The sequence below is a fragment of the Acomys russatus genome, chromosome 10 (genome assembly GCF_903995435.1).
Source record: "Acomys russatus chromosome 10, mAcoRus1.1, whole genome shotgun sequence".
NCBI classification, from domain to species: domain Eukaryota; kingdom Metazoa; phylum Chordata; class Mammalia; order Rodentia; family Muridae; genus Acomys; species Acomys russatus.
Genome location: NC_067146.1, coordinates 17,344,984 through 17,371,122, shown reverse-complemented (window position 1 = coordinate 17,371,122; position 26,139 = coordinate 17,344,984). Strand labels below are relative to the sequence as shown.

General features: G+C 40.3%; 1 protein-coding gene across 1 annotated transcript; it reads left to right on the top strand.

Annotated features, from left to right (window-relative positions):
* The first annotated feature begins 7,181 nt into the window (after nucleotides 1–7,181).
* Nucleotides 7,182–10,803, top strand: LOC127194245 (hyaluronidase PH-20-like). The gene is made up of 3 exons (XM_051151565.1): nucleotides 7,182–8,135; nucleotides 8,749–8,838; nucleotides 10,309–10,803. The coding sequence occupies exons 1-3, from the start codon at nucleotides 7,182–7,184 to the stop codon at nucleotides 10,801–10,803; spliced, it is 1,539 nt and encodes a 512-aa protein (XP_051007522.1).
* The last annotated feature ends 15,336 nt before the right edge of the window (nucleotides 10,804–26,139 follow it).

Sequence of the window (26,139 nt, the reverse complement as noted above, 5' to 3'; positions counted from 1 at the left end):
CACCCAACTCTATACCCATTCTTTTTCTTTTCTTTTTCTCCCATTAAAAAACAGAAGAGTGGGAAAACCTTTAAACTAAAAACAAAAAAGAAACAGAACCCGCCCCAAAACCTCACAAAGGCCACTGAAAGAGAAACCAAAATATACAAGCAAAAACAAAAACAAAAAAGGTCCAAAACAAAGTAATTTGAGACAAAAGGCATATAAAAATAGTATTGAGTTTGTTTTGTGTTGGCCATCTACTGCTGGTCATGGGCCTTCCGTGAAGTACAGTTAATGAAGCTAGTGAGACTCCATTGGAGAAAACTGGTTCCATTTGCTGGTGTCAATTGGAGAGAGCTTCAGGGTTAGGGATGGGAACCTGGTTCCATTCTCCCAGCTCAGCAGTTTGGTCTGTCCTGAGGACGTGCAGGTCCTTGCATGCTGCCACGGTTTTTTATGAAGTCATCAGTCCTCTTGTAGTCTGGAAGATACTGCTTCCTGGGAGTCATACATCCCCTCTGGCTCTTACAATCTTTCCATCTCCTCTTCTGCAGAGCTCCTCGACCCTTGAGGGGAGGGATGTTTGGTGGAGACTTCTTATTTAGGACTGAGTTTTGCACAATCTCTTACTCTCTCCATATAGAGCAGTTGTTGGTCCTGGGAATCATCCATTCCCTCTGGCTCTTACAATCTTTCCATCTCCTCTTCCACAGAGCCCCTCAACCCTTGAGTGAAGGGATATTTGGTGGAGACTTCTTATTTAGGACTGAGTGTTGCACAATCTCTTACTCTCTCCATATAGAGCAGTTGTTGGTCCTGGGAGTCATACATCCCCTCTGGCTCTTACAATCTTTCCATCTCCTCTTCCGCAGAGCTCCTCGACCCTTGAGGGGAGGGATATTTGGTGGAGACTTCTTATTTAGGACTCAGTGTTGCACATCTCTTACTCTCTCCATATAGAGCAGTTGTTGGTCTTCCCATTTATTCCAAGAAGATGCTTCTCTGATGAAGGCTGAGCGAGGCATTGATCTTCTCTCAGATGTATAACTGGTAAAGATCTTTTCCTGTTCTGTATCCTGTCTCTTTGGCACGATGATAGTGTTTTTGTCATACAGAAGGGGACGTTTTTTATGCACACTACTTTATTACATTAGAAGTGGGTGGGGACAAGGGACACTATTACTAGCAATAAGATATCTTAGATTTATGTAACACTTTCTGTGTTTCATGTATAAGAGAGGAAAACTAAATTTTTCTCTGTATTGTTTTTAGGTTCTATGTCTAGGAATTGAGTTGACAGACGGTAATAGAAGAAAAACAGGTGAGGTGTTTCTCTGGCCAGCTCCGGAGTTTTGATCTTTTAATGTATTTTAGAATTAGGCAGCCTAGTAAGGGAATTGCTGTTATTCCATGTCATGTGAGTTGCCTGATGCATCCTATAACAAATGTATATTAGAAGAACTTAAGGTCTTCATCAAGAATTTGTGGAACAGCCCGTGAAACTAATCACAGGATTTTAACTGCAATATTGTCTTGCTTTATGAGCTAGGAAACGTCAAATCTATACTCAATAAAGGGAAAAATAAAAGATCTTTCGCTATCATTTTCTGAACAAGAAACAGATGTGCGTTTTACTGGAGATTTTTTTAGACATTGTATTCTATCAGGAAGAATGATAGGAAAAGCTACTCTCTGGCCACATTAGCAGTTTCCCAGATACTCTCACTAGCAGGGATGAGAGCTAATTTCACGATTGTTCATTCTCCCTACGTGCTGCAACTGCTATCAGAAGGATTAGTTAACACGACAAGGGCTGCTTGGGTTGTGGGATTTTTGTGTTTGATCCAGAAAACAGCACAGTTGATAGGAGAGTCATATCTCTGAAAGCTGAATGGATTGAGGAAAGTAGTTACCAGTTACCAATCAGTCTTCCTAGGAAAGGAACAAATTAGGAAACTTTCATTTAAAACTGATTACCTCCTCTAAAGGATGGGAGAATTGAAAGTAAGGAGAAAGAAACAGAAATAAAGTATTTTGGTGTGTGAGTGGGAGAACCTGTCTACTTTGTGATGTCATCTGCTTCTAGGACCTTGGAATTTTCTGTGAAATCCAAACGTCAAGGTCGTCTGTAGGTACAGCCTGTTCTAGGAGTACTGGAGTAGACTTAGGTTGGCTGTGGTTCACATGGATTAAGAAGAGTTTCTTTTGTTAGGATGGAGATGCCCATGGCGGGAAGTGCCTATAAGGTTCTTTCCAGCAAGGTAATAGTACATGCTTCTTTTTTTTTTTTTTTTATAAACTTCTTGATAGTTATTTGGGTCTTTCTTGTTGTTGTTTGTTTGGATGGTTGGGTTTTTTTTGGGGGGTGTGTGTGTGAAAGTGATGAAAAGAATTGTCACTCATGTAGGGTATACATTTCTAGCTTACAACATGTCCCTAGTGTATGATTTAGTTATTATGACTTGAAAGTGGTAGCATCAAATTATCCATCCATACTCCTTTAAAATCCATTTAACTCAGAGACTCAAGATTTAGAGACACTGCTAATTAGAGGGTCTCTTAAAGCTATCCTAGAAGTTTTAAAATTTATTCCTCATAACTGAAATGCAGAATTTTACAAAGATCAATGTAATGCTTTTTGAACATTTGAACCCAGATGAGTTTTTTTAAATTTAAACTTATTTTTATATTTAGATTTTATCTTCTACTTGTTCTGATTATTGATATTATTATAGGATAGAAAGCCAATATAAGTACCACAGATGTTTTGGGAACAAGTGGTTTATCCATGGTGAAAATGAGTCTTTTAGACAAATTCAATCCATAAAGAATGCCAAAGTGAGGAATGATCTCAGTTACTAAAATTTTTCACTGTCATAATGTCAGGATGCTTAGTTGAATTTGTGTTCAGTCTACCTACCAACCAAGCAGATAATAAAGAGTGTGAGTTGCCAGTGGCAGAAGGTAGGTTTCTAAAATCAAGTGGAATGTCTTCACCGCAGTGTGAGTGAGACGTGGGGGATTCTCTTAGGTGTGGGAGTTACTTACATAAATGTGGTTATATTCACAAAAGTTGATATTAAAAGAATTTTACTAGAATGTGAATGCTAGAGCAGAATCAGCTGCCATTCATATCTTAGCCCACCAGGGGCTAAGCAATTTGAGACAGCAACTATATGTCCATTTGTCATTGGAATATCAAAAAGATTAAAAATCTGTAGGTTTCTGCATACTATTATGACATGATAGACTCTACAAAAACAGATGAGTTAGAGCAAGAGGGACAGTCTCCTCTGCAGCAAGCCAGCATGCTCCAGTGACAGCTGTGCTGTAAATGTCCACACACCTCAGGCGGAGCTCTGGGAAAGCGTCTTGCCTTTTGATGGCTCCGTGTCTCCAAATGTCAGCGGTAGCCTGTGAAGTAAACATTGTGTCTTAGGCAACGGTAACCGATTCTGCTAGAACCAAGCAAAAGAAAGTTTTATTTTGTGTCTGAGGTTCTGTATCCGGGGATCATGATGACTTGACCTGACAGGTAAATAGGAACAAGGCAAAACATCATTCAGTATTTTTTTTCACATCCATATATGGGAAACTTCATAAGGAAAAAAAAAAAAACCCCAAAACCCTCTAAAGCAGTATATCTCAACTTTCCTAATACTGTGTCCATTTAATACAGTTTCTCATCTTGTCGTGACCCCCAACCATAAAATTACTTTTGTTGGTACTTCATAACTGTAAGTTTGCTAATATTATAAATTGTAATGTAAATTTCTTTTTGGAGATAGAGGTTTGCCAAAGTGATTGCGAACCACTGCTCTAAAGAAATAGCTACAACCAAGCTCCTAATAGGCTTTGAAAACAAAGAATAATTATTACGAACAAATGAACCAGTAAAAACCAGAGGAAGTAATGTGTGGGACAGGACCAGGAGACATATTTTGCTCTGGGGTAGATCAGAAAGTCCTTCTCATGTGCATTTGATTAATCTTTATTAGCTTAAAACACCACGTCACAGTTTTTTAGGGTAGTGTATTATGAATTTATTTTCAGTTGTTATCCTAAGAGCTTTATATACATTTTCATAATATCATAAGGGACCAATGCATATAGTTGTTTGTACATGCACACACACACACACACACATGCACACGTGTGTGTGTTTGTGCACATGTGTGTGCATACATATGTTGGATTATTTAAGACAGGGTTTTTCTGTATACAGCCTTGGCTGTCCTGAAACTCATTCTGTAGACCAGGCTAGCCTTGAACTCACAGAGATCTGCCTGCTTCTGTCTCTCAAGTGTTGGGGTTAAAGATGTGAGCCACCACCACCCAGATATATAACCCATATTTTGTAGTTAAAGATATAAGGGAAAACATCTCTAAAATTAAGCCAAATTAGAAAGTCTGGGTAAGCTGATTTTAGCCTGAATCAGACTATATGCCCGCTGGTTCTATCTAGAAAATTCAGTTGTTTAGTACAGACATTACAACACAGTTAAGAAATCCTCAGACAGATGAACTATTTTCTGGTTGCTTAAGAGATTAATTTGATGATAGTAAGTAACTTGCCTATAGACCATTAGAGTGGCTTTTTTTTTAACATTCAAATTCAAATGTTTCAGGTTCCAAAAATTTTGTCTATCAAACTGGTTTATACAATTTGATCTCTCTCTCCATATATATAATCACTTGCATTCACTATATAAACAAATCAATATATATAACTATAGCATTATTGTATTTAAGTGTGTACATAATTTTGTCCTTATTTCTTGGTTCAAATTTTTCCCTGGTATAAAAATTTTCTCTTCAGACAGAACATAGAAACTAATTTTTCTGAATTTTTTGAATGGGCCGTATATTATACTGTCTGAATTCCTCTTCTTTGAAAGATACACATCAAGACTCTCCTTTTTCCAAAGGCAGTGTTTCATACTAGCTGTGATGGGAGTGAGAGACCGAAGGGAATGACAGGCCTCCGTACCAGTTCATGGGCATTACTTAGCTCTGTCTTGTCTAATCTCATTTTGCATGGTTATCAATGCTTCCATCATGCCTATAAAATAAAGTCACTATAACCCCTGAGAGCACAGAATTCAGGATTCCCGGGTTAGCAGGTCTTGTGAAGGTTCCTGGACGGAGGTATAAATCTTTGTTCCACTTCTCTCACATTCGAGCCCCTGGATCTTTCCACTCCTGTACCCTGCAGCATCTGTTAGGACAATCTGCTAAACCTTTTTGTCTAAATTTCTATGTTTAAGAAAAATTAACAAGACCCAAAGAGAGGGCTGGGTGAATCTTAGTGTATACCCAGTTGGTCAAAATCACCCATACTTTGTGACTGCCTCCTGACAAGGAGGAATTCTAAACTGAGCTGCCATCTCCTGAGCTCTGTCTCTGTGAAGAGAGAATGAGAGCTAAGTTGGATTTGAGGATACCTAATTGGCATCTTTTGTAGAATTCATCATTTGTGGGTAAAAAGATGACTTCACACTTTTTAAAGTCACAGAAGTCTTCTGTGTTGGGTGTGTTATGGGAGCACAGAGTAACAGGTTCTTTGTTTTCTTGACACAGGATAACCAAGAGTGTCCAAATAATTACACCATTTTCATTTGCCCTGTCACTCTGGCACTTTCCACTCTTCCCATCCTGTCCTAACTTATCCTCATTCTACTTAAATCTAATGCTTTAAAACAAAACAAAACAAAAACGTCCATTACAGCTATGCAAGTGAGTCTGTGGCAGGCAGATAAGGGTAGGTGTGACTTTCAAGTCTGAGCAAGTTTAGGACTCACCAGCACCTTCTTAGGCCACCATGTCCGTAATGGTCTCCTAGTTAGAGTTATCCAGAAGCACTCTCTCAGTTCAAGGGCTAACTACTGTAGAAGAGGTCACTTCCCTGTCCTGCTGTCTGTCAACATGAGAAATAAGATCTGTGTTGAGGCTAAAAACCACAGGAAATTAACAGTCTCCTGCTGGCAAGACCAAGGGACAATTCCATTAATGCAGAACTTGTTTTCTTTTTAATTTCTGGTTCTTACCTCAGATCGTTTCATCACTGTTACACTTCAGGTTGCCGTCAGTCAGAACAGCAACACAGTCTTGCATTTGAGACAGGATTTAAAGATCAGAATTCCTATCTAATTTTTTTAACAAGACTAGAGTCAACCAACATATTAATAGTTTGTTAATTTTAACAGCGAGAGTACATCCCTTTAAATTTGATTCAGTGCTGTTCAAAGGAGATCTTAAACTTGAATTGTTACGTGTGGAAAACTGTAACTTTTCCTTCTTTTTCTTATAATGTCTCCTACAGGAAAAATAAAAATAAAGTGGGAAGAAAGACAAATTATTACAGGCAGGGATGGTGATACATTAACAATCCCAAGGATTTGGGACCCTCAGGCAGAACGATCATGAGTTCCAGGACATCCAGGGAAACTTAACAATACCATGACCCAATAAATAAGTCAACCAAAAATCAAACAAACAAATTACTGGGTATTTAACTCATTTGAACGTTGCCTAGCATATGCAAGGCCTAAGTTCAACTTCCAGTACCACCCTCACATTTACATATACACACACATACAAGAATTACAAAAATGGATTTTTTTTTCAGTTCTGCAACATGTTTTCAAAATTAGACAGATCACAACAGTGGATTTTTCCCAACCAATAGATACAAATTTATATTACTTTAACTGGTATTTTCTAAGGTATTATTAGATATTGTATCCTATATACCTGGGAATAAAGTAAGAACTATAGGTACATTCAGTTATCTGTGGAATCAGGAATGATTTTTCAAGATTAAGTAAGTTTTGACCATTACAAAATTTGTATCAAACATAAGAGAAAATAAATCTAATTGATTTAAATATGTTAAAAAAATCTTCTGTCTATTGAAACTGATTTGAACTCTTGCATAAAACTGGACTTGATAAAGCTCTCATTCCAGCTACAGTGACTTCTGCATTTGTTTTTTTTTTTTCAGTTCTGGATGATTTAACTTGCTACAAAATATTCTTGAAGCGTCATGCAAGAAGAACCATCTCCAGTGTAAAGTAGTCACCACACTTCATTTTCCCACAGTGGCCTCACGTCACAGTCTTTCTCGTCTTTTGCATCAAATACCAGATAGACCAAAGTGTAAGAAGAAATAAGCGTTCATGTTGTAACTACTCTCTGCCATGGGAGGGGTGCGATGTAAGCACCTCTTTTGGGCGAGCCTTGTTGAGTCTAGGGGGACGTTCCAGACAGTGTTAATCATCCTTCTGATACCATTTTCCTTGACTGTGGATTATAGGGCAGCACCAATTATAAAAGATGCGCCCTTCCTTTGGGTCTGGAATGTCCCAACTGAACCTTGTATTGGAAACTTTAGTCACTCAATAGATCTGAGCCTCTTTCCTTTAATTGGAAGCCCCCGGAAAACTGCCACAGGGCAGCCTGTCACCCTATTTTATGTTGACAGACTAGGAAAATATCCTCACATAGATGCAAAACAAGTAGAACACCATGGAGGAATACCTCAGTCGGGTAATTTGCGAGATCATTTGGACAAAGCTAAGACTGACATAGAGCATTACATTCCAGAAGACAAGTTGGGCTTGGCTATCATTGACTGGGAAGAATGGAGGCCTACGTGGATGAGAAACTGGAAACCCAAAGACATCTACAGGAACAAGTCTATTGAGTTGGTCCAGGCAAATAACGCGGGCATTACCATCTCCGAAGCCACCAAAAAAGCCAAGGAACAATTTGAAGAGGCAGGAAGGAAGTTTATGGAAGAGACTTTAAAACTAGGGAAATCAGTTCGACCAAAACACTTATGGGGTTACTATCTGTTTCCTGATTGTTATAACAATAAATTTCAAGACCCTAAATATAACGGGAAATGCCCTAGTGTGGAAAATCAAAGAAACGATGACCTTAAGTGGTTGTGGAAAGAGAGCACCGGCCTTTACCCATCTGTCTACTTGAAGAAAGACTTGAAGTCTAATCGGCAAGCTACACTCTATGTCCGCTTCCGGGTCGTGGAGTCTATCAGAGTGTCCAAAGCTCACGGTGAAAGTGACCCTGTGCCTATCTTTGTCTATATCCGTCTTGTTTTTACTGATCAGGTTACTGAATACCTTAAGGAGGTAAATAAATGATTGTTTACATTTCTGACCTAGTATTCATAAATAATGTTTATTGGGAAAGAATGTTGTTTTTAAAGGACGTGTAATTCTGCTTCATGTATCACTTAAGAATATAATATACACAGGGCTAGTACTCTGTTCTCCAAAAGAGAGAGAATTACTACACTTTAAGTGTGTATTGTAATCATATGATCTGTTAGCACCCACATGGAAACATAAAGTGTAGACAGTATTTAACTTTTTTATTTTTATTTTATGGATATTGTCAGCAGAAGTAATAGCCACTTTTTTTTTTTTTTTTTGTCTGCATGCCTGTCTCCAAGAGAATGCATGGTCCTCTGAAACTGGAGGTCCAGACACTTGCGAGCTGCTTTGTGGTGCTGGGAACTGGACTGGGTCCTCTGAGAGAGCAGCTAGTGCTCTTGACCACTGAGCCATCTCTCCAGTCCCGGCCTCTTTTTAAATAGCAAAGAAAGGCCCAAGTAAAAGATTTAAAGAGTGTAAAAATATTTGAAGTGCCGTTGTTTGGTTGGCACGCTCAGTGTGTTGGTGTCGCCCTGTGCAAATGCTTCTGTTTAGTAAGCCCTGCTAAGTCTTCCTATTGCCTTGGCAGGATGACCTTGTGAATACCATTGGTGAAATTGTTGCTCTGGGTCCGGCTGGAATTATAATATGGGATGCTATGACTTTAGCACAACGTGCGGTAAGTTGAATTGGTGGGAAGTAGGGCAAAAATAATTTTATCCTTAATGCTTTTGGAGGCGTTGTTAAGGAAAGTACTTCATTCTGTACCGTGTTAAGTGCTAAGTTAAATACTATGGTTGGCAAGTAGGAGGTGCTCGGTGTTTGCTGAATCAAGTTGTGTCACAGCTTTATTTATTTATTTTTAAATTTCTTATTTTATTAATTTATTCTTATTACATCTCAATGGTTATCCCATACCTTGTATCCTCCCATTCCACCCTCCCTCCCATTTTCCCCTTACTCCCCTCCCCTATGACTGTGACTGAGGGCGACCTCCTCCCCCTGTATATTATGAAGTACAAAATGTACTTGTCTTCCCGTAAGGAATTAGATATTCAGTGGGTTAACTGAAGTTCTCTAGGCTCTGTGGTCTGTAAGTAACAAAACTGTGACTACAGTTTGTTTTCTGACATGTTTAGTGTCTGACAATAGGATCTATGATTTATTATTTTCCCATATCAAATATTTGTTCCTGTTTCCAAAATTCTCATGAATAAAAAGGTTTGTGTGTGCATGTGTGTGTGCGTGTGCGCGCGTGTGTGTGTGCGTGTGTGCGTGTGTGTGCGTGCGTGCGTGTGTGTGTGCGTGCGTGCGTGCGTGTGTGTGCGTGCGTGTGTGTGTGTGCGCGTGCGTGCGTGTGTGTGTGCGTGTGTGCGTGTGTGTGTGTGCATATGTGTGTGTGCGTGTGTGTGTGTGTGTGTGTGTGTGTGCGTGCACGTAGAAACAGAGGCAAGATCTCGTCTTCTTTAATTATTCTCTAGTTTATCTCCAGAGAGAGGGAGTTGTACAGAAACTGGAATTTAGCAGTCTAGCTTACTGGCCAGCCAGCCCTAAGGATTCTCCTGTCTTTCCCTCCTCAGTGAGGAGCTTAAATGCAAATTTCACTGTACCTGCCTTTTTAAAGTAGATTTGGGGATCAAATTCAGATAATCATGTTTGTGCAGAAACCATTTTACAGCTTAAGCAATTTCTCTAGTGCACTCTAGAAACTGACCAAATGAACCAAAATAACCAAAGTAACTAATTTTCCTGATGTGACCCAGATAATACGCTAAAGTTTAGGAAACTTGAGCTATCCTAGGTTGGCAGACAAGGTTGTTAATGACGGTGGTACTCCCATCGGGTAAGTTAACCTCAAAGTCCATAGCTTAACTGTTGTAAAATTCCACCCTCTTGATTCATTTATGAATAATATTGAGGAAGATGAAGGGTAGAATAAGTTAAGCCTCAACTAAACAATTCTCCAGTAACAGGATAAACTTAAACATTACAAAAATAGTTGGAATAACCTTGCTTGTTAAAGTGAAAAGTATTTTCTGCTGCTTTTTAGGTCTAATGTTTCACTCTTCCTTAAGAGGTACTTGCTATAGTTTATCTTTTCACACAGGAACTTGTACTTTGTCACACTGACTGTCTTATTGCTTTACAGCCAGGTTGCCCAATCCTACATGAATACATGAAGACGACCCTGAATCCGTACATAATCAACGTCACCCTAGCAGCCAAAATGTGCAGCCAAACACTTTGTGGGAGTAAAGGTGTATGCACAAGAAAAAATGAAAGTTCAGATGTATATCTTCACTTGAACCCAAGATATTTTGAAATTAAATTAATGGAAAATGGAAGGTTTAAAGTACGTGGCAAGCCCAGGCTTGGAGATCTGGAGTATTTCTATGACAATTTTAAATGTAGCTGTTTTACCAATACAAAATGTAAGGAGAATTCTCATATAGACTACATCCCAGATGTTAATGTGTGCACAGGTGACAATGTTTGTATAAAAGCCCTTGTAGAGCCCAACCCAGCATTCCACCTCCTACCTGGCCAACGCCTTCTCTTCATGACAATGCTCACTCACGTATTGCTTCATTTGCCACAAGATATTTTTGTTTTTCCTGGGAAGATGCTAGTTGGTGCTCCTTAGTTCTCTCTGCTGGCAGAATTTCCTGCATTTTTTAATACCTCAGTAATTTGGTATTATGAAGATGGGATTCTATTTTGTAAAAGTAATTCTATTTTAATAATAAAGATCCTATTTTTGAATTTCAAAGACAAATTATGTATTCTTCTACCAAAGACTGAATGTAAGCAAAGCTACTGCAGCTAGAGATTAGTTTTGTTTTAAAGAGAGTAGAGACTCAATAAAATAAAATTACTATAAATTAATTTTTTAGTTGTCCATCATTGCTTTAAAAATTATCAAGTGAATATTAAGATGAGAAATTCTGTTGTTTAAAATGAAATGTCTCAAATGTGCTAGTATGTCTATTTATAGAACTATGGTTTTTAGTTACTTTATGGTGAAAAAATTTTATATGTGTTTTACAGAAAGCTCAACTTTTAAAATGATGGTTCTATTTTTTCGGAGAGATTTAATATGTTTTGAGAATTTAATTTTATAGAGTGCTCTAATTTCCTTTTCATCGCTGATTATCAAGTTTAATTTGTACCCCTGAAATTGCTCATTTCACTAATCATTTGCCCACCTTCTGTGGTATTTATGGTGCTCTCAAAATCTGCAGTCCCAATGATCTGATAGCTGAAATGTCACTGTTCTCTCATAGGTGAAATGACATCTCATGTCTTATCAATTTCTTTCTTAAACACTAATCAGTATTTGTATTCAGCACTACTGAATTCATGTAAAGTAGTGTATTCTTGTTACCAGTGAGTTTGTTATATATACATTTGGAGATTAAAGAAATGTATGTTGAAAAGACAACACAGTATGTTTTCCATGCTATGACAAGTTTAAAGCACTCTGATGTGCAAAGACAAATTAGGTGTTGTTGGAGATTCTTGAAGGAGATGATGCCAAAGTCATTTTAAAAGTTAATAGTTACTAGGCCAGAGAGAAAGGACTTCAGAGAGAGGAGGCATGGAATGTACTATTAAGTGTGGTGTAAAGGAAGTACCTAAAAAATTAGCCTTTGTGACCCACACTGAGCATTTGGGACTTTATAGTGAAGAAATCTCTGCTTCTTTAGGTGTACTCCATTTTTGTAAACTCACACACAACAACACAATGTACCTAATTTTACTCCCCACTACTGTCTATGAGGACATGCATATAATTTATTTATTAAAACTATATCTATATTGTAACAAACAGTACCTGAGACTTCATACTCACCTGTTGAATATTTGTTGACTGAATTAAAAACTAATGGGGACTTAGCACAACATTTTGAATTTGGGACTGGTTGTAGCCAATTTACATGACTTGAAGCTGTAGCTTCCACTACTGTTATGATTCTATTTTCAAGGTTATATCTTTAACAGGTAGTTATTGAAAATAAGGGACAGGGATAATATTGACAATGAATGGGAAAGCACAATATGTATATATATATGTAAATGTATATATATATAGGTTTATCAACATGTAAAGTAGGATGGAGTTGCAAAACCAATACAAATGGTACAAATTATTATGTTCTTAAGCTTAAAAATAGAATCTCTTAAAAGTAATTCTTAACAAAAAATTCTCTTACAAAGAGAATCTCTCATAAAATGTGTCTTAACCGTATAGAGCACCACTTCACAGTAAAAATGCTAGAATATAGTGCTGAAGGTGCCACGCCTGCATCCACGTGGCCTCTTTACATCAGTGAGCTGAGTGGACAATGCACTGGGCAATGGGGCCTCACTGACATTTTTCAGTGGGTGAATTTCTGACCTGGCACCAGCCTAGGTTATTTAGGGATCTCCATGTGACGTCTGTGGCCCACAATTCAACAGAATATAACACAATCTCACCACTGGAAGCTTTCTTGGAATTGCTTTCAGTGTATCTCCTTTTAGTTCAATGTTGGCTATAGGCTTGCTGTAAGTTGCCTTTATTATGTTTAGGTAAGTCTCTTGCATCCTTAATATCTCCAGTACTTTTATTATTAAGGAATATTGGTTTTTGTTCTTAAGCTTAAACATAAAAATCCTTTCATAATTAATAACCTGTGTCTGAAATCACTTTCATCTGTATAAATAAATGGATGCTCCCGATTAGCAGCAGCTGTTTAGAAGGCCTAGCCTGCTTCCTAATCTTCTCCTCACAGAAGTGCTGAGCTTTGTGGTGGGATGCAAAATAAGCTTCATCGCTTCATTTAGAGGCCGGGGTACAAAGTGAAATGCATTGACACCTTGCTTACTTTCGCTGAAACTACAAATTAACACTAGCCGTGTGCTGTTTCATTGACATATCACATGTTTGAGTTGGTTATCTGGAAAAAGTTAGCACCTTGCAGGAGTCTAGTGACAGATGTGTACATCTGTGGTCAAACTGAATGGTAAATATCATGGCCAAATAACTCATTTATTTGATCTCTGATCACTTCAATACTCTATGTAGCAACAGTGCAGCACATAGTCGTGCTGTGTAAATGGATAATTCTACCCCAACGTACTGGAGTCACAAGGCAAGACAGGGCTTGGCAGATCAATCCATGCTTAAGTAGTTTTAGGGTATTTGCAAAGAATTTTCTTTTCCTTTACTAGGTTTTGGTTAGTCATGGAAAGTAAAAGGGACCTCTGAGTTTAATTTTTTAAATTTTACTTTATTATACTTTATTCAGATTATGTTCAGATTGTTATCCCCTCGCTTGTATCTTCCTGTTTCCACCCTCCCTCTTCTGCCCTGTTCCCCTCTCCTAGTCCTCTGACAAAAGAGGATCTCTTCCCCCCTATATGACCACAATCTATCATGTCTCATCCAGATAGCCCGCTGAGTTTAATTTTATGGTCTGAGCGTGATTCTAGCTAAGCCTTCTAGCAAGGAGGGATGTGGAGCCTGAACCGGTCATCTCCTGTAACCAGGAAAGACTTCCAATGGAGGGACTGGGACACCAACCCAGCTACAAATCCCCTCAGACTATCAATGATATTCTGCTGTATTTGCAAACAGGAGCCTGGCATAACTGTCATTGGAAACTAATGGAAACTAATGCAGAGACCCACAGCCAAGCATTAAGTGGTACATGGGGAATTCTGTGGAAGACGGGGCAGAAGGACTGAAGGAGCCAGTAGGGTCAAGGACACCACAAGAAAACCTACAGAATCAACTAACCTGGATGCAGAGGGGCGCATAGAGACTGTCCAATACTCATTAAGCACTTGGATGCAGGTCTCTGATAACCTGCTCCCCCAAGTGAGCTCTTTCAGAGTAGATGTCACACTGAAAGGAACCTGTTGCATTTACATGCCTTGCTCTTCCCTGAACCACTCCGACTCCTAAATATATCCTCTGCTTTCCATGTCTCCTTCTGTAGTTCAAGGCTTCATAGTGTCTGGCCTAGAAGCACGAGGCTTTTACCTCCACCCTTAAACATGCAATTTCTTCTTGAAATATTATCTGTCTATAGATTTAAAATCCAAACCTGACAATTGAATTCTGATTAAGAAAAAAAAGATACTAGTTCATCAGCATTACTCAACAGAATGGACAGCTCTCTTTCTAGAACAAACTCTTGTCTTGCAGTATGTATACTTATGTGTAGGCTTATTGTGCATGGCAGCTTGTCTCTCAGGTTCCTCTCATGCTGCTGAAAAATGCAAAGTTTCTCTAGTGTTTTATCTATCCTTTTGCTGCTGCTCACTTGGCCTTGTTCATAATTGGCCACTGTGAATAATTCACGCAGTGCACATGGGTAATTTGGGAAAAGGTTTCCAGGCAACAATCAGTCCAATTCCTGGTACACAATACAGCTTAAAGTGTGACTACACAGAGGCTCCTTTACAAAGTACATGTGACCATGAGGGTGGGTTCTATATCTAAAAGGCTTAGAATCTGGCGTGGTCTCTGATCAATGGCAAAGAGGTCAGCAGGCCGTAAGGAACATGTGACATCTCCCCTAAGGATGAGTAACAGTCTAGGGAGGGAAGGGTCTGGGATAATCATTCTGGGGAATTGTGGGTTCCCGAGACAAACAAGGGATGGAGAATGCTGCACATCCCTAGGACAGCTCTCAGAGAGTGTGGAGGAGTGGAGCCACTCCCTCCCCAAATCAGACCTTGGCCTACTCAACCTCATACAGACAAAGACCATGTCATGATAAAGCCAGTTAGACGTCTGCTTTCCTGTCAGAGACCTGGCTTCTCTGAAACCATGTGATTGCTAATCTGCTGATCTAAATGATATTCTCGGAAAGTCCCTGCCTTCTCCTACATGCTTCGGGGTTCGAATCAGTTGGACAATGAAGTTTATCTGCCTTCCATCATGTTCGCATATGCAAATTAGGTGCATTTTTGCCTTTGTCCCTTTTCTTACTGTGACTGGAGCTATATAAGCTAGCTCTGCCATTTCAACAAAAGAGTTGTCCCCTGACACTGTCCCCAGGATTGTTCCCCCACCCCACATCACACTCTGGTCACCATCTCACTTCTGTTTATTCAGGGTAATTCTGGGTTTACTTCTTACAGAAGGAAGTTGTTTCCTAATGTGGGAAAATAAAGTGCTATTGTGTAGTAATAAACTTTCCTTTGACTTCATTAAAATAATTTTCCAATTCTTTATAGTTAACACTACGTTGTGACCACATTGAGCAGGGAGTGTAGAAAGTCCTGTGCTTACAGTCATTTTGGTCTAAATGTCTGTCACCAAAGTATCTCAGTTACTCTGTAGCTTCCATGAAAAACAGCAACATCACTTTAGACACCATGAAGAACACCAGCAACAAATGTTTTCAACTAAACCATCCATTGTAAGATATATATTATTAAAAAAAATTAAAACACAAATTTCTTGGAATCTATGAACTACAGTAGTCATTACTTCTCTTTCTAAGTTACCCGTCGACTCTCAAAAGAAAAACAAACTATGGGTCCAAGTGTCTCATGGGACTTTGTTTTTGTTTTGTGTGTGTGTGTGTGTGTGTGTGTGTGTGTGTGTGTGTGTGTGTGTGTGTGTGTTATTTAGATGGAAGTAATGAAATAGTGAAAGACCAGAAGAACTAACATTGGATTTCATGGTTGCTGGGGCAAAGTTTAAGAAACAGGCCTATCGGAGGGATCAAGGATCAGAGGGGATGAGGCGTATCTGGCAAGCGGTGGGGAGGAACCAGCGTTGCTGCATTCCTTTTGTTACTGAAGTCCAGCAGCTGCTGCATTCCTCAGGGGCCTCTAGCTTCCTTTCCATCCACAGGAGATAGGGTTGCTAGGCAACCAGCCCAGCAAGGGACTGGTTTCACAACCAGTCATTTTAAAACACAATACTCTCTTTTGTATCTTAACCAACAGACAGTTGCCAGCCTAGGACCTCCCTGCTTAGGGCCTGCTGGGAGGGAAGGAAAGGAACCTATAAATTGCCCTCAACCTAGAGCTCAGGATTCTTCTCCAGATACCACTGCGTTAGTGATGGTCGGAGCCCAGCTCGGGCCTCAAATAAAGATCCTCTTGTGCTTGCATTGGTTTTATCTCCTGGTGTCTTTCTGGGGTCTCATGAAACAGACACAACAATGGGAAGAAACAGTTTTCTTAGGATGACATACAGCTGAACACTTAAGGGCAACATCATTGAACCTAGGCTCTTGAATTTTGAAGATTCTCAGCATCCCTGATGTATACTCCGCCATGGTTGACTACATAGCCCATATTGTGTAAGCCAGTTCAGTAGATGCAGTTTGTTCATTCCATCTTTCCATCTGTTCACCTGCTGTAGAGAACTTGAGTAATGCAGTATACATACTGTTATTTGGAAGGAATAATGACATTTGATTGCCCCAAATACCCCAAGAATGGGGTATGGACTTTTATAGATTTAGACCTTGTTAGAGGCTGTCCTGCCTGCTCAAAGAGGTGGCAGTAGCCCATTGTAAAAAGTTTTATGGAGGGCAAAATAAAGTTATAGGAGGACAGATAAAACCCCCCACAGAGATCTAGTCACTGTGGTTCTCATTCCATCCTTGTTTTCTAACTTTCTTATAGTCAACTGTAGTTTGTGGACCAAGGCATAGGACTTCAGAAATGGATGTACAGGCCAGATGTGGTGAGCCACACCTCTAATCCTAGCACTTAAGAGGCAGAGTAAGGAGGACTGACATGAGTTTCAGGTGAGCACTGGCTATAAAGTCATTGGCTTGTAAACAGCTATTTAAAGATTGGTGGATACCAAGAAGAGACTTGATACCCTATGAGCATATACAGGGGGAGGAAATCCCCCTCAGGAACAGTCATAGGGGAGGGGAATAAGGGGAAAATGGGAGGGAGGGAAGAATGGGAGCATAAAAGGGATGGGCTAACCATTGAGATGTAACAAGAATAAATTAATAAAAAATTAAAAAAAATAAAGATTGGTGGAGATTCTCTGCTCCAAGATGACAAGAATTATTGAAGATATTCTGAGGACCTGCAGCAAACCATTCTGTCTGGCTTTAAAAGTGTGTGTGTGTGTGTGTGTGTGTGTGTGTGTGTGTGTGTGTGTGTGTGTGTGTTCCTGTGTGTAGAAAACAGAGAACAACCTGGGTGTCACTGCCTGCTTTCCATGGTGCTGAAGACAAGGACTCTGGCTTGGTGCTGTGGACACCAAGCTAGCTGGCTGACATTTCTTGGATTCTCCTTTCTCCACCCCAAGCTTACCGCAGAGGCACTGGGATTGCCAGTATAGGCTATCATGCCTGGCTTTACATGTGTTCAGGGATTGGAACCCAAGTCGTCATATGTACATGGAAAGGACTTTACCTACTGGGTACTGAGTTATTCTGTCACTAGTGTCCTTTCACATTGAAATTGTCTGATCACCAGTTACAGGTCATCAGGGGTACCTACCCTATGCTAAACACACTAATTAGTTACAGGTCATCAGGGGGTACCTACCCTATACTAAACACACTAATTAGGTGAATTGTTGCTAAAGCTGTCCTTTGTTTTTCCCAAGCAGAAGTTTTCAGAACATTTTAAGGAGTCATAGAATTTGGTACTATACAAACGCCCTACTATAAAAATTTGGGAGCCTTGTAATGACTCTGATCATTTGATATGTACAGAGTAAACCATATCTTACAGAAGGGCAATAATGAAAAAATGCAACCAAAAATGACTTTGAGTATATCTACCCCTTCACTGACAATCTTTCTCAGTCAATATGAGGCTTGGAGACTAGAATACTATATAATTTTAAAAACTTTACTCTTTGCAATCAAGTTTCTACATATAGCTTATCCCCCAAACCTATAACTCACCTTCAAACTTTACTCTTCTATATGACGATTATTATTGTTTTGATGCAATACATCTTTAAATGGTGGGCCCTTAGGGTGCTAAATGTCATTGGTAGCCCTAGCAATGTGTGACTATTGGGATGTCCAACAAGATTTTCTTTCAGAGATTTGATGTTTTCTGGATGGAAGGAAGCATTGCCTAGGCTTTAATGTTCATGGAAGGGAACCTACATTATTTTCTTGATGTTTTTACTATTGATTTCATTGTTCTTTCATTCCCCACAAAGTATCTGCAATATAGATTATTTTCTCAGTTGGGCCCTAAGGGATAAAACAAACTATTATTATTCTATAACTACAAATTTCAGAATTTTGGCTATAGATAGCCCACACATATAGATTACTGCTTCCCACCCCTCTTCCCTTTTTCTCCTCTCTCTCTCTCTCTCTCTCGACTCTATTACCAAAGTACAGCACTGAAAACCTGTATTTGAAGGGTTGGGTATGAGGCAGGAGGATCACTATAAGACTCTTACTCTGTGAGGTAACCCAGACCCAGAAAGACAGGCATGGTATCTACTCACTTATAAGTGGATATTAGCCCAACATAGATGCCTTTTGAGAGAATCTATCCAGCAGGGTGTTGGGACAGATGCTGAGGCTTGCTCCTTGACTCTGGGTAGAGTGTGGAGAGTAATGTGAAAGAATGGGGGGATGGAAGAACCCAGAGGATTCAGGAGCCCCACCAGGATACCATCAAATCTAATGGATCTGGATCCAAGGGTCCTGCACAAACTGTTTCACCAACCAAGGACAAGGCATGCAGTAAACCTAGATCTTCTGTTCAGATCTAGCCAATGGACAGCTCATTCTCCACAGTTGTTGAAGGAGTGAAGACTGCCTCTGCTACAAACTCTGGTGTATTTAACTGGACACTTCTCCTTGGTGGGGAAGCAGGCAATCCGGATGAGACCTGGTAGGCTGTGGTCATATATGGTTGATGGGGGGGAGGTCCCCTTCTGTCAGTGGTCCAGGGGAGAGGAATAGGCTGGAGGAGGGAGGGAGGATGGGAATGGGAAGATATAAATCGGGGTCTAACAATCAGGATGTAATCTGAATAAATTATAATAAATTAAAAATTTTAGAAAAGACACTTAACTCTGAAAGACTTTGGAGTCTAAAGGTTTTGAGGAAGAAGAGCTAGAGCAGGTGTCTAGCAGACTAAATCAGGCTGCTCACACATCAGACATGCTTCATACTAGATATTTACCTTATGATTCGTAGGAGTAGCAAAATTACAGTTTTAAGTAGCAACAAAATAATTTTATGGCTGGGGGCCACCATAATGTGAGGAGCTATATGAAAGTGTCGCACAGGAAGGCTGAGAATGACTGCTCTAGGTGGTTAAAAATGCCTTCTTGTAGGTATATATCCTTAAAGGCACAGTTAGATTATTCCTATTACACTAGAAAGAAGATCCCAGGACTCTCTTCCAGTGGTCACATATGCATACCAATGAATATCCTGATAGGGTGGAAAGAAATCCCATAAATCTATCTTGGTCCTGAAGGAACTTCACTATTGTGGGACACAGCAAAAACATGTACACAATCATTTCCAGTGGTCTGTCTCCTAGATGGTTCTAAATTTTATAAAGTTGAAAGTCAATATTAATCATCACTCAAGCTGTTTGGCTAGATCAATAATATAATGACATAACATATAAAATACATGGATTTCACATTAATACCATTTGTGGTGGATGAGGGTGGGGACCAGGTGCAGGTTTGGGGAGGTTGGGGAGGAAAGTGGAGGTGGGAGGCTGTAGGGCTGAGAGAGAGATGGGAAGCCAATGGATGGGGATCTCTGAAACAAACTGGAGACTTGCAACAGGGTTGGCTTCTGGGAGGATATGGGGTGACTCTAGCAGCAGGGGATATGGAGACTAAAGTGGTCATTACTTACAGCTAGGCAGGGCTTCCAATGGAAGGAGGGGTACACAAACCTACCCACCACAAAACTTTTGATCCAAAAAATTACCCTGGCTACAAGATGAGCATGGATAAAGATGTAGCAGAGCTTGTGGAAATGGCCAACCAATGACTAGTCCATCTTGAGACCCACCTCATAAGAGAGAGCCAACCCCTGTAACTATTGTTGACACTGTGCTATACTTGTAGACATGAGCCAAGCTAGCTGTCCTCTGAGGGGCTCCACCGAGCAGCTGATCAAAACAGATGCTGAGACACACTGCTTTTCATAAAAGATGGGTGGAGACTTGGGAGTATTGTGGGAGAGTCAGGGGAAGAATAGAGGGACCTGAAGGGCTCAAGAACCTCACAAGAAGACAAACAGAGTCAACTAAATTAGACTGATGGGGGCTCACAGAGACTGAACTGACAACCTATGTACATGCATAGACTGGACCCTACACTTATGGAGGTGATGGACAGCTTGGTCTTCTTGTGGTTCCTTAGCAACTGGAGCTGGGGCTGTCATGGATATGGATGCAGTTATCTGCTATTGGATCACTTTCCCCTGGCTGGGCGGCCTTGCCTGGCCTCAGTGGAAGAGGATATGCTTAGTCCTGAAGTGACGTGAAGCAGCAGGGTGGGATGGGATGGGGTGGGCGATCACTTCTCTGGGAAGAAGGGAGGGGGAAGAGAGTGAGAGAGGGTAGGACTGAGAAGAGAGGAGGGAGGGGGCTGTGATTGGTACGTAAAGTGAATAAATAAAGAGAAAAATGAATGAAAAAATTTTAAGTTGTATTTTAGTAGCTAGAAATTTATTTCAGTTGGGTTGAGGGTAGGCAAGTTAATTCTAACCTTGGATATGGTGCATTCTTAGCATTTTCTATCTCATAGATGCAAAGTAGTAGCCAAATAGAGGTAACCTACCTAGAGGGTGAGTAACTCTGGTGTGTTGATGGAATCCTGGTGTATGATGATCCCTTCATGCAGGTTGCCCCTCAGGATCACACCGTTTGGTTCCCGAGAAACATCTCACTAAGGCTAACAATCCGAACTCAGCCTGTTCCTGTGGCAAGAATTTTGTGAAGTGGTTCATTTCCATCAAAATAATTTCTACGGTCCACCGTGAACAGATTAACTTAAAATATTCTGAAGGAACCGTTGGTTTTTATTCATGGTAGTTATTGTCTTACATATAGAAGAGAGTGGGTACAAGAGAAAATATTGTTCTTAAAAACAATTAGGAACAGTGTAAATTTATTAAGTGTTTTCTATTTACCAAAACATAAGAAATGAAGAAAACATACTTCCCCATTTCTGTGAACCCAACCGACAAGTGACATTTAACAGAAGAAAATCAGGTAAATTAAGCCATCTCTCTGGTTTGGTCCAGTCCAGATTTTTGGTCTACTAGTATCAGAGGTACTTAAGCTTTTTATTGGGGTAGTCCCTATGAAGCTATTCACAAGGTTTTAATTGCAACATTGAACTAAGGAAAATCTGGCATCCTGTCTGTAATAAAAAAACGAGGAAAAATGAGCGTCCATTGTCTCTTTCAAATCAAAGAATAGTCTTTGAGCTTTCATGGCATGTTTCCAAGGCATGAAGAGATCTCATCAGAAGAAAATGTAGAAGGATGTTGCTTTCTGCCATCTTGTTTCATCCTTCAGTATTCTATAGTAGGGTTACCATATGTTCACCTTGGTGGGGCTTGAAGCTAGTTCATATTTTTTCATAGTAGCTGAAATTACTATTGAATTGATAAATAATAGGATATGAGCTTTGGAAACTGATGCACTTTGTCAAGCTCATGATTGACTTAGGAAAAAATAAAGTTAATAGGAAAGTCACGTGCCTAGGAGAGAGCCCATAGTGGAAGAACACATGAAGAGCTCATTAGGTTGAGATGGTCAGGCTTTCAACAAAAGTTAAAAAAAAAAAATAGGGAATTTTTACCTAAATAGAATTTCTTTTCATAAAAGATGGGCAAATTGAATGTATGAAAAAAAGAAGCAGAATTAAAGTATTTTGGAGATTCAATATAGCAGCGAGCAGTGTGGACCATGTTTAGAAGCTCCAGTGAACAATTCAGAGAATTGCACAGATTTCTGAACCAGGAACACCGAGGTCCCCACACCATGGCAGCAGGAGTGCACCACGATTCGAAGGGACCAGGGTGCAGAGGACCTGCGTGCCCCTGCACATGGGAGGAGCATGGATTTTCTCAGATTGGAGCAGCAGTGGCAGCAGCAGCAGTGGCAACAGCGGCAGCGGCAGCAGCGGCTGAGGTTTGCAGCTCAGAGCCCTACAGTGGAGGCGATTGGTGTGGTGGCCGGTGGGAGTTGTTGCGGGAGAGGGAGACTCTGGGCAGGATTTGGGTCACGCGGTGCCTTGAGACCCAAACTGGACTCGGCGGACAGTTCAGCCCCTGAGTCTCAAGTTCAGCACAGTGCGCAGTGCCGTGGAGACTTTAGCTCAGCTCAGCAAGCAGTTCTGTCCAAGACAGCTCAGCGGCAGCTCCCCTGCTGTGATGCAGGCTGGGCAGAACGCTCAGTTCCACCCGAGGCACTAGCTCAGCTCAGCGAGCAGTTCTGCCCTGACACTAGCTCAGCTCAGTGTGCAGTTCTGCTGCTCTGATTCAGGCTGAGGTCAGCATGCAGATTCGGCTCAGAGTCCCTAGCTGGACTTGCCGGGCAGGTGGGGCCCAGAGACTCTAGCTGAGCTTTGCGCACAGGCTCAGCGGCCCTGAAACTCTGGCTGTACTCTCCACACAGTTTAGGCCCAGAATCCCATGCTGAATTCAGCGTGTAGTGTGGGTCCAGAGCCCCTGGCTGAGCTCAGTGCTCAATTCCGCCCCGGAGACTCGGGCAGAGCTTGGTGTTCAGTTTGGGGCCAGAGTCCCTAACTGTGCTGGGCAGACAGATTGGGTCAGAGACTCTAGCTGAGCTTTTGGCACAGTCCCGGCTCTAAGACTCTGGTTGGACACAGTGTGCAGTTTGAACACAGAATTCCTGGCTGAGCTTGGTGGCCAGTTCGGGCCCTGAGTCTCTAGCTGACCACAGCATGTGCTTTGGGCCAAAAGCCCCTAGCTGAGCTTAGTGCGAGGTCCCAGCCCAAAAATTCTGGCTGGACTCTGTGTGCATTTTGGGGCCAGAGTCCCTGTGGGAGCTCAGCAGATGGTGCGGGACCTGAGAATCTAGCTGAGCTCGGCGTGTGGTTTGGGCCCAGTGTCCCTGGGTGGACTTGGCAGGGGACCTAGAAGGCTGTGGATACTTTGGCCTGACCCAACGCTCATTCAGAGATCAGGAACAATTGCAGGACCCACAGTACAGGGGAGCTGAGGATCACCAGCTGTGAGAGTCCAAAACAACAGGGCTAGCCTCCTGCCATCCGCACCAGTGAAGCATCTGAGCTTCTAGCCTAGGGAAATCGTGATAAAACAAGGGAATCTATTATCAGACTCCCTCCACCCAACTCTGGAAGCTACCCAACAAAAACAGAGAAGGCAAGATGTCTAAAGGACAGCGTAAAAGCATATGCAAAACAAAAACAAAAACAAAAACAGAACAAAACAAAACAAAACAAAAACCAAAATAACATGGCATCTCCAAGTTCCAGCTATCCCAAAGAAAACAACCCAGAGAACTCAAACACAATGGAAATACAAGAAAATGACCTCAAATCCTTAGTAATGAGGATGATAATGGAGGAAACAAATAAAATTCATAATCAAATGCAGGAAGACGCAGACAAACAGGTGAGAGACGTAAAAGAAGCACACAGAGTGGAACTGGAAAAATTGCAGGAAAATGCAAACAACCAGATGAAAGAAATGAACAAAACGGCTCAAGCTCTGAAGACCTATAAAGAGGCAATGGAAGAAACTCAGGAATATACAAACAATCAGATGAAAGAAATAAAAAAATCAGTTCAAGATCTGAAGATGAAAATGGATTCAATAATAAACACACAGACAGAAGAAAAACGAGAATGTGAGACCTCAGAGAAGAAGGCAAGCAACACAGAGGTGAGCTTTTCTAACAGAATCCAAGAGATGGATGAATGAATCTCAGGTCTAGAAGATACAATCACAGATCTTGAAGCAATCATTAAAGAAAATGCCAAATCTGGAAAACTCCTGACACAAAACATCCAGGAAATCAAGGACACCATGAAAAGAAAAAATGTGAGGATAATAGGCATTGAAGAAAGAGAAGATATCAGACTGCAAGGCCCAGAAACTATTCTTAACAAAATCATAGAAGAAAATTTTCCCAATCTAAAGAAAGAAATGCCTATAAACATACAAGAGGCCTACAGAATACCAAATAGAATAGACCAGAAAAGAAAAACTTCCCGTCACATAATAATCAAAACACAAAACATACAGAATAAAGAAAAAATATTAAAAGCTGCAAGGGAAAAGGGCCAAATAACATTTAATGGCAAACCTATCAGAATTACACCCGACTTCTCAGCAGAGACCATAAAAGCCAGAATGGCCTGGACAGAGATCCTGCAAACCCTAAGAGACCAAGATGCCAGGCCAGACTACTTTACCCAGCAAAACTATCAATAACCATTGATGGAGAAAACAAAATATTCCATGACAAAAACAAATTCAAACAGTACCTATGCACAAATCCAACTTAACAGAAGGTACTAGAAGAAAAACTCCATCCCAAAGGGTCAAACTACAACCAAAACTACTCAGGAAATAGATAACTATACCATGGCAAAAACACAACTACACAAACGCTCGACTGGAAACAACATCAAAATTAAGACTCTTAACAGTCACTGGTCATTAATATCTCCCAATGTCAATGGTCTCAATTCTCCAATAAAAAGACACAGACTAACTGAATGGGTGCATAAACAAATCCAACATTCTTCTGCATTCAAGAAACACATCTCACCCATAACGATAGGCTTTACCTCAGGGTAAAAGGTTGGAAAAAAATATTCCAAGCAAATGGTCACAAGAAACAAGCAGGCGTAGCCATTTTAGTATCGAACAAAATAGACTTTCAACCAAAATTAATCAAAAGGGATGAGGAAGGACACTTCATATTCATCAAAGGTAAAGTCAACTAAGATGACATCACAATTCTGAACATCTCTGCTCCTAATACAAGGGCACCCACATTTGTAAAAGATCTCCTAAAAAAGCTTAAACCACACATCGATCCCCACACAATAATAGTGGGAGACTTCAACACCTCACTTTCACTGAAGGATAAGTCATTGAAACAGAAACTAAGCCGAGAAATAACATCATTAACCAATGCCATGGGTTAAATGGATCTAACAGATATCTATAGAACCTTTCACCCAAACAAGAAAGAATATATCTTCTTCTCTGTACCCCATGGAACCTTCTCCAAAATTGATCACATCGTAGGTCACAAAACAAGCCTCAACAGATGCAAGAGGATTGAAATAATACCTTGTATCTTATCAGATCACAATGCTCTTAGGCTTCAATTCAACAACAACAGAAATAACAAAAAGCCTACACGTACGTGGAAATTAAACAACTCTCTGCTAAATGACACCTGGGTCAGGGAAGAAATAAAGAAAGAAATCAAGGAGTTTCTGAAATTCAATGAAAATGAAGGAACAACATACACAAATTTGTGGGATACATTGAAAGCAGTGCTAAGAGGAAAATTCATAGCACTAAGTGCCTTTAAAAAGAAATTGGAAACATTGCACAAAAGCATCTTAACGACACAACAGGAAGCCCTAGAAAAAAAAAAGAAGCAGAAACACCCAAAAGGAGTAGACATCTGGAAATAATCAAACTCAGGGCTGAAATTAACAAATTAGAAACTAAGAAAACAGTCCAAAGAATCAACAAACCAAGAGCTGGTTCTTTGAGAAAATCAACAAGATAGACAGACCATTAGCCAAACTAACTAAAAGGCAGAGAGACAGTATTGAAATCAACAAAATCAGAAATGAAAAGGGAGACGTAACAACAGATACTGAAGAAATACAAAGAATCATAAGATCCTACTTTGAAGGCATATATGCCACAAAATTTGAAAATCTAAGGGAAACAGATGATTTTCTTGATTAATTTCACTTGCCAAAGTTGAGTGAAACAGATAAACAAGCTAAATAGTCCCATTTCCC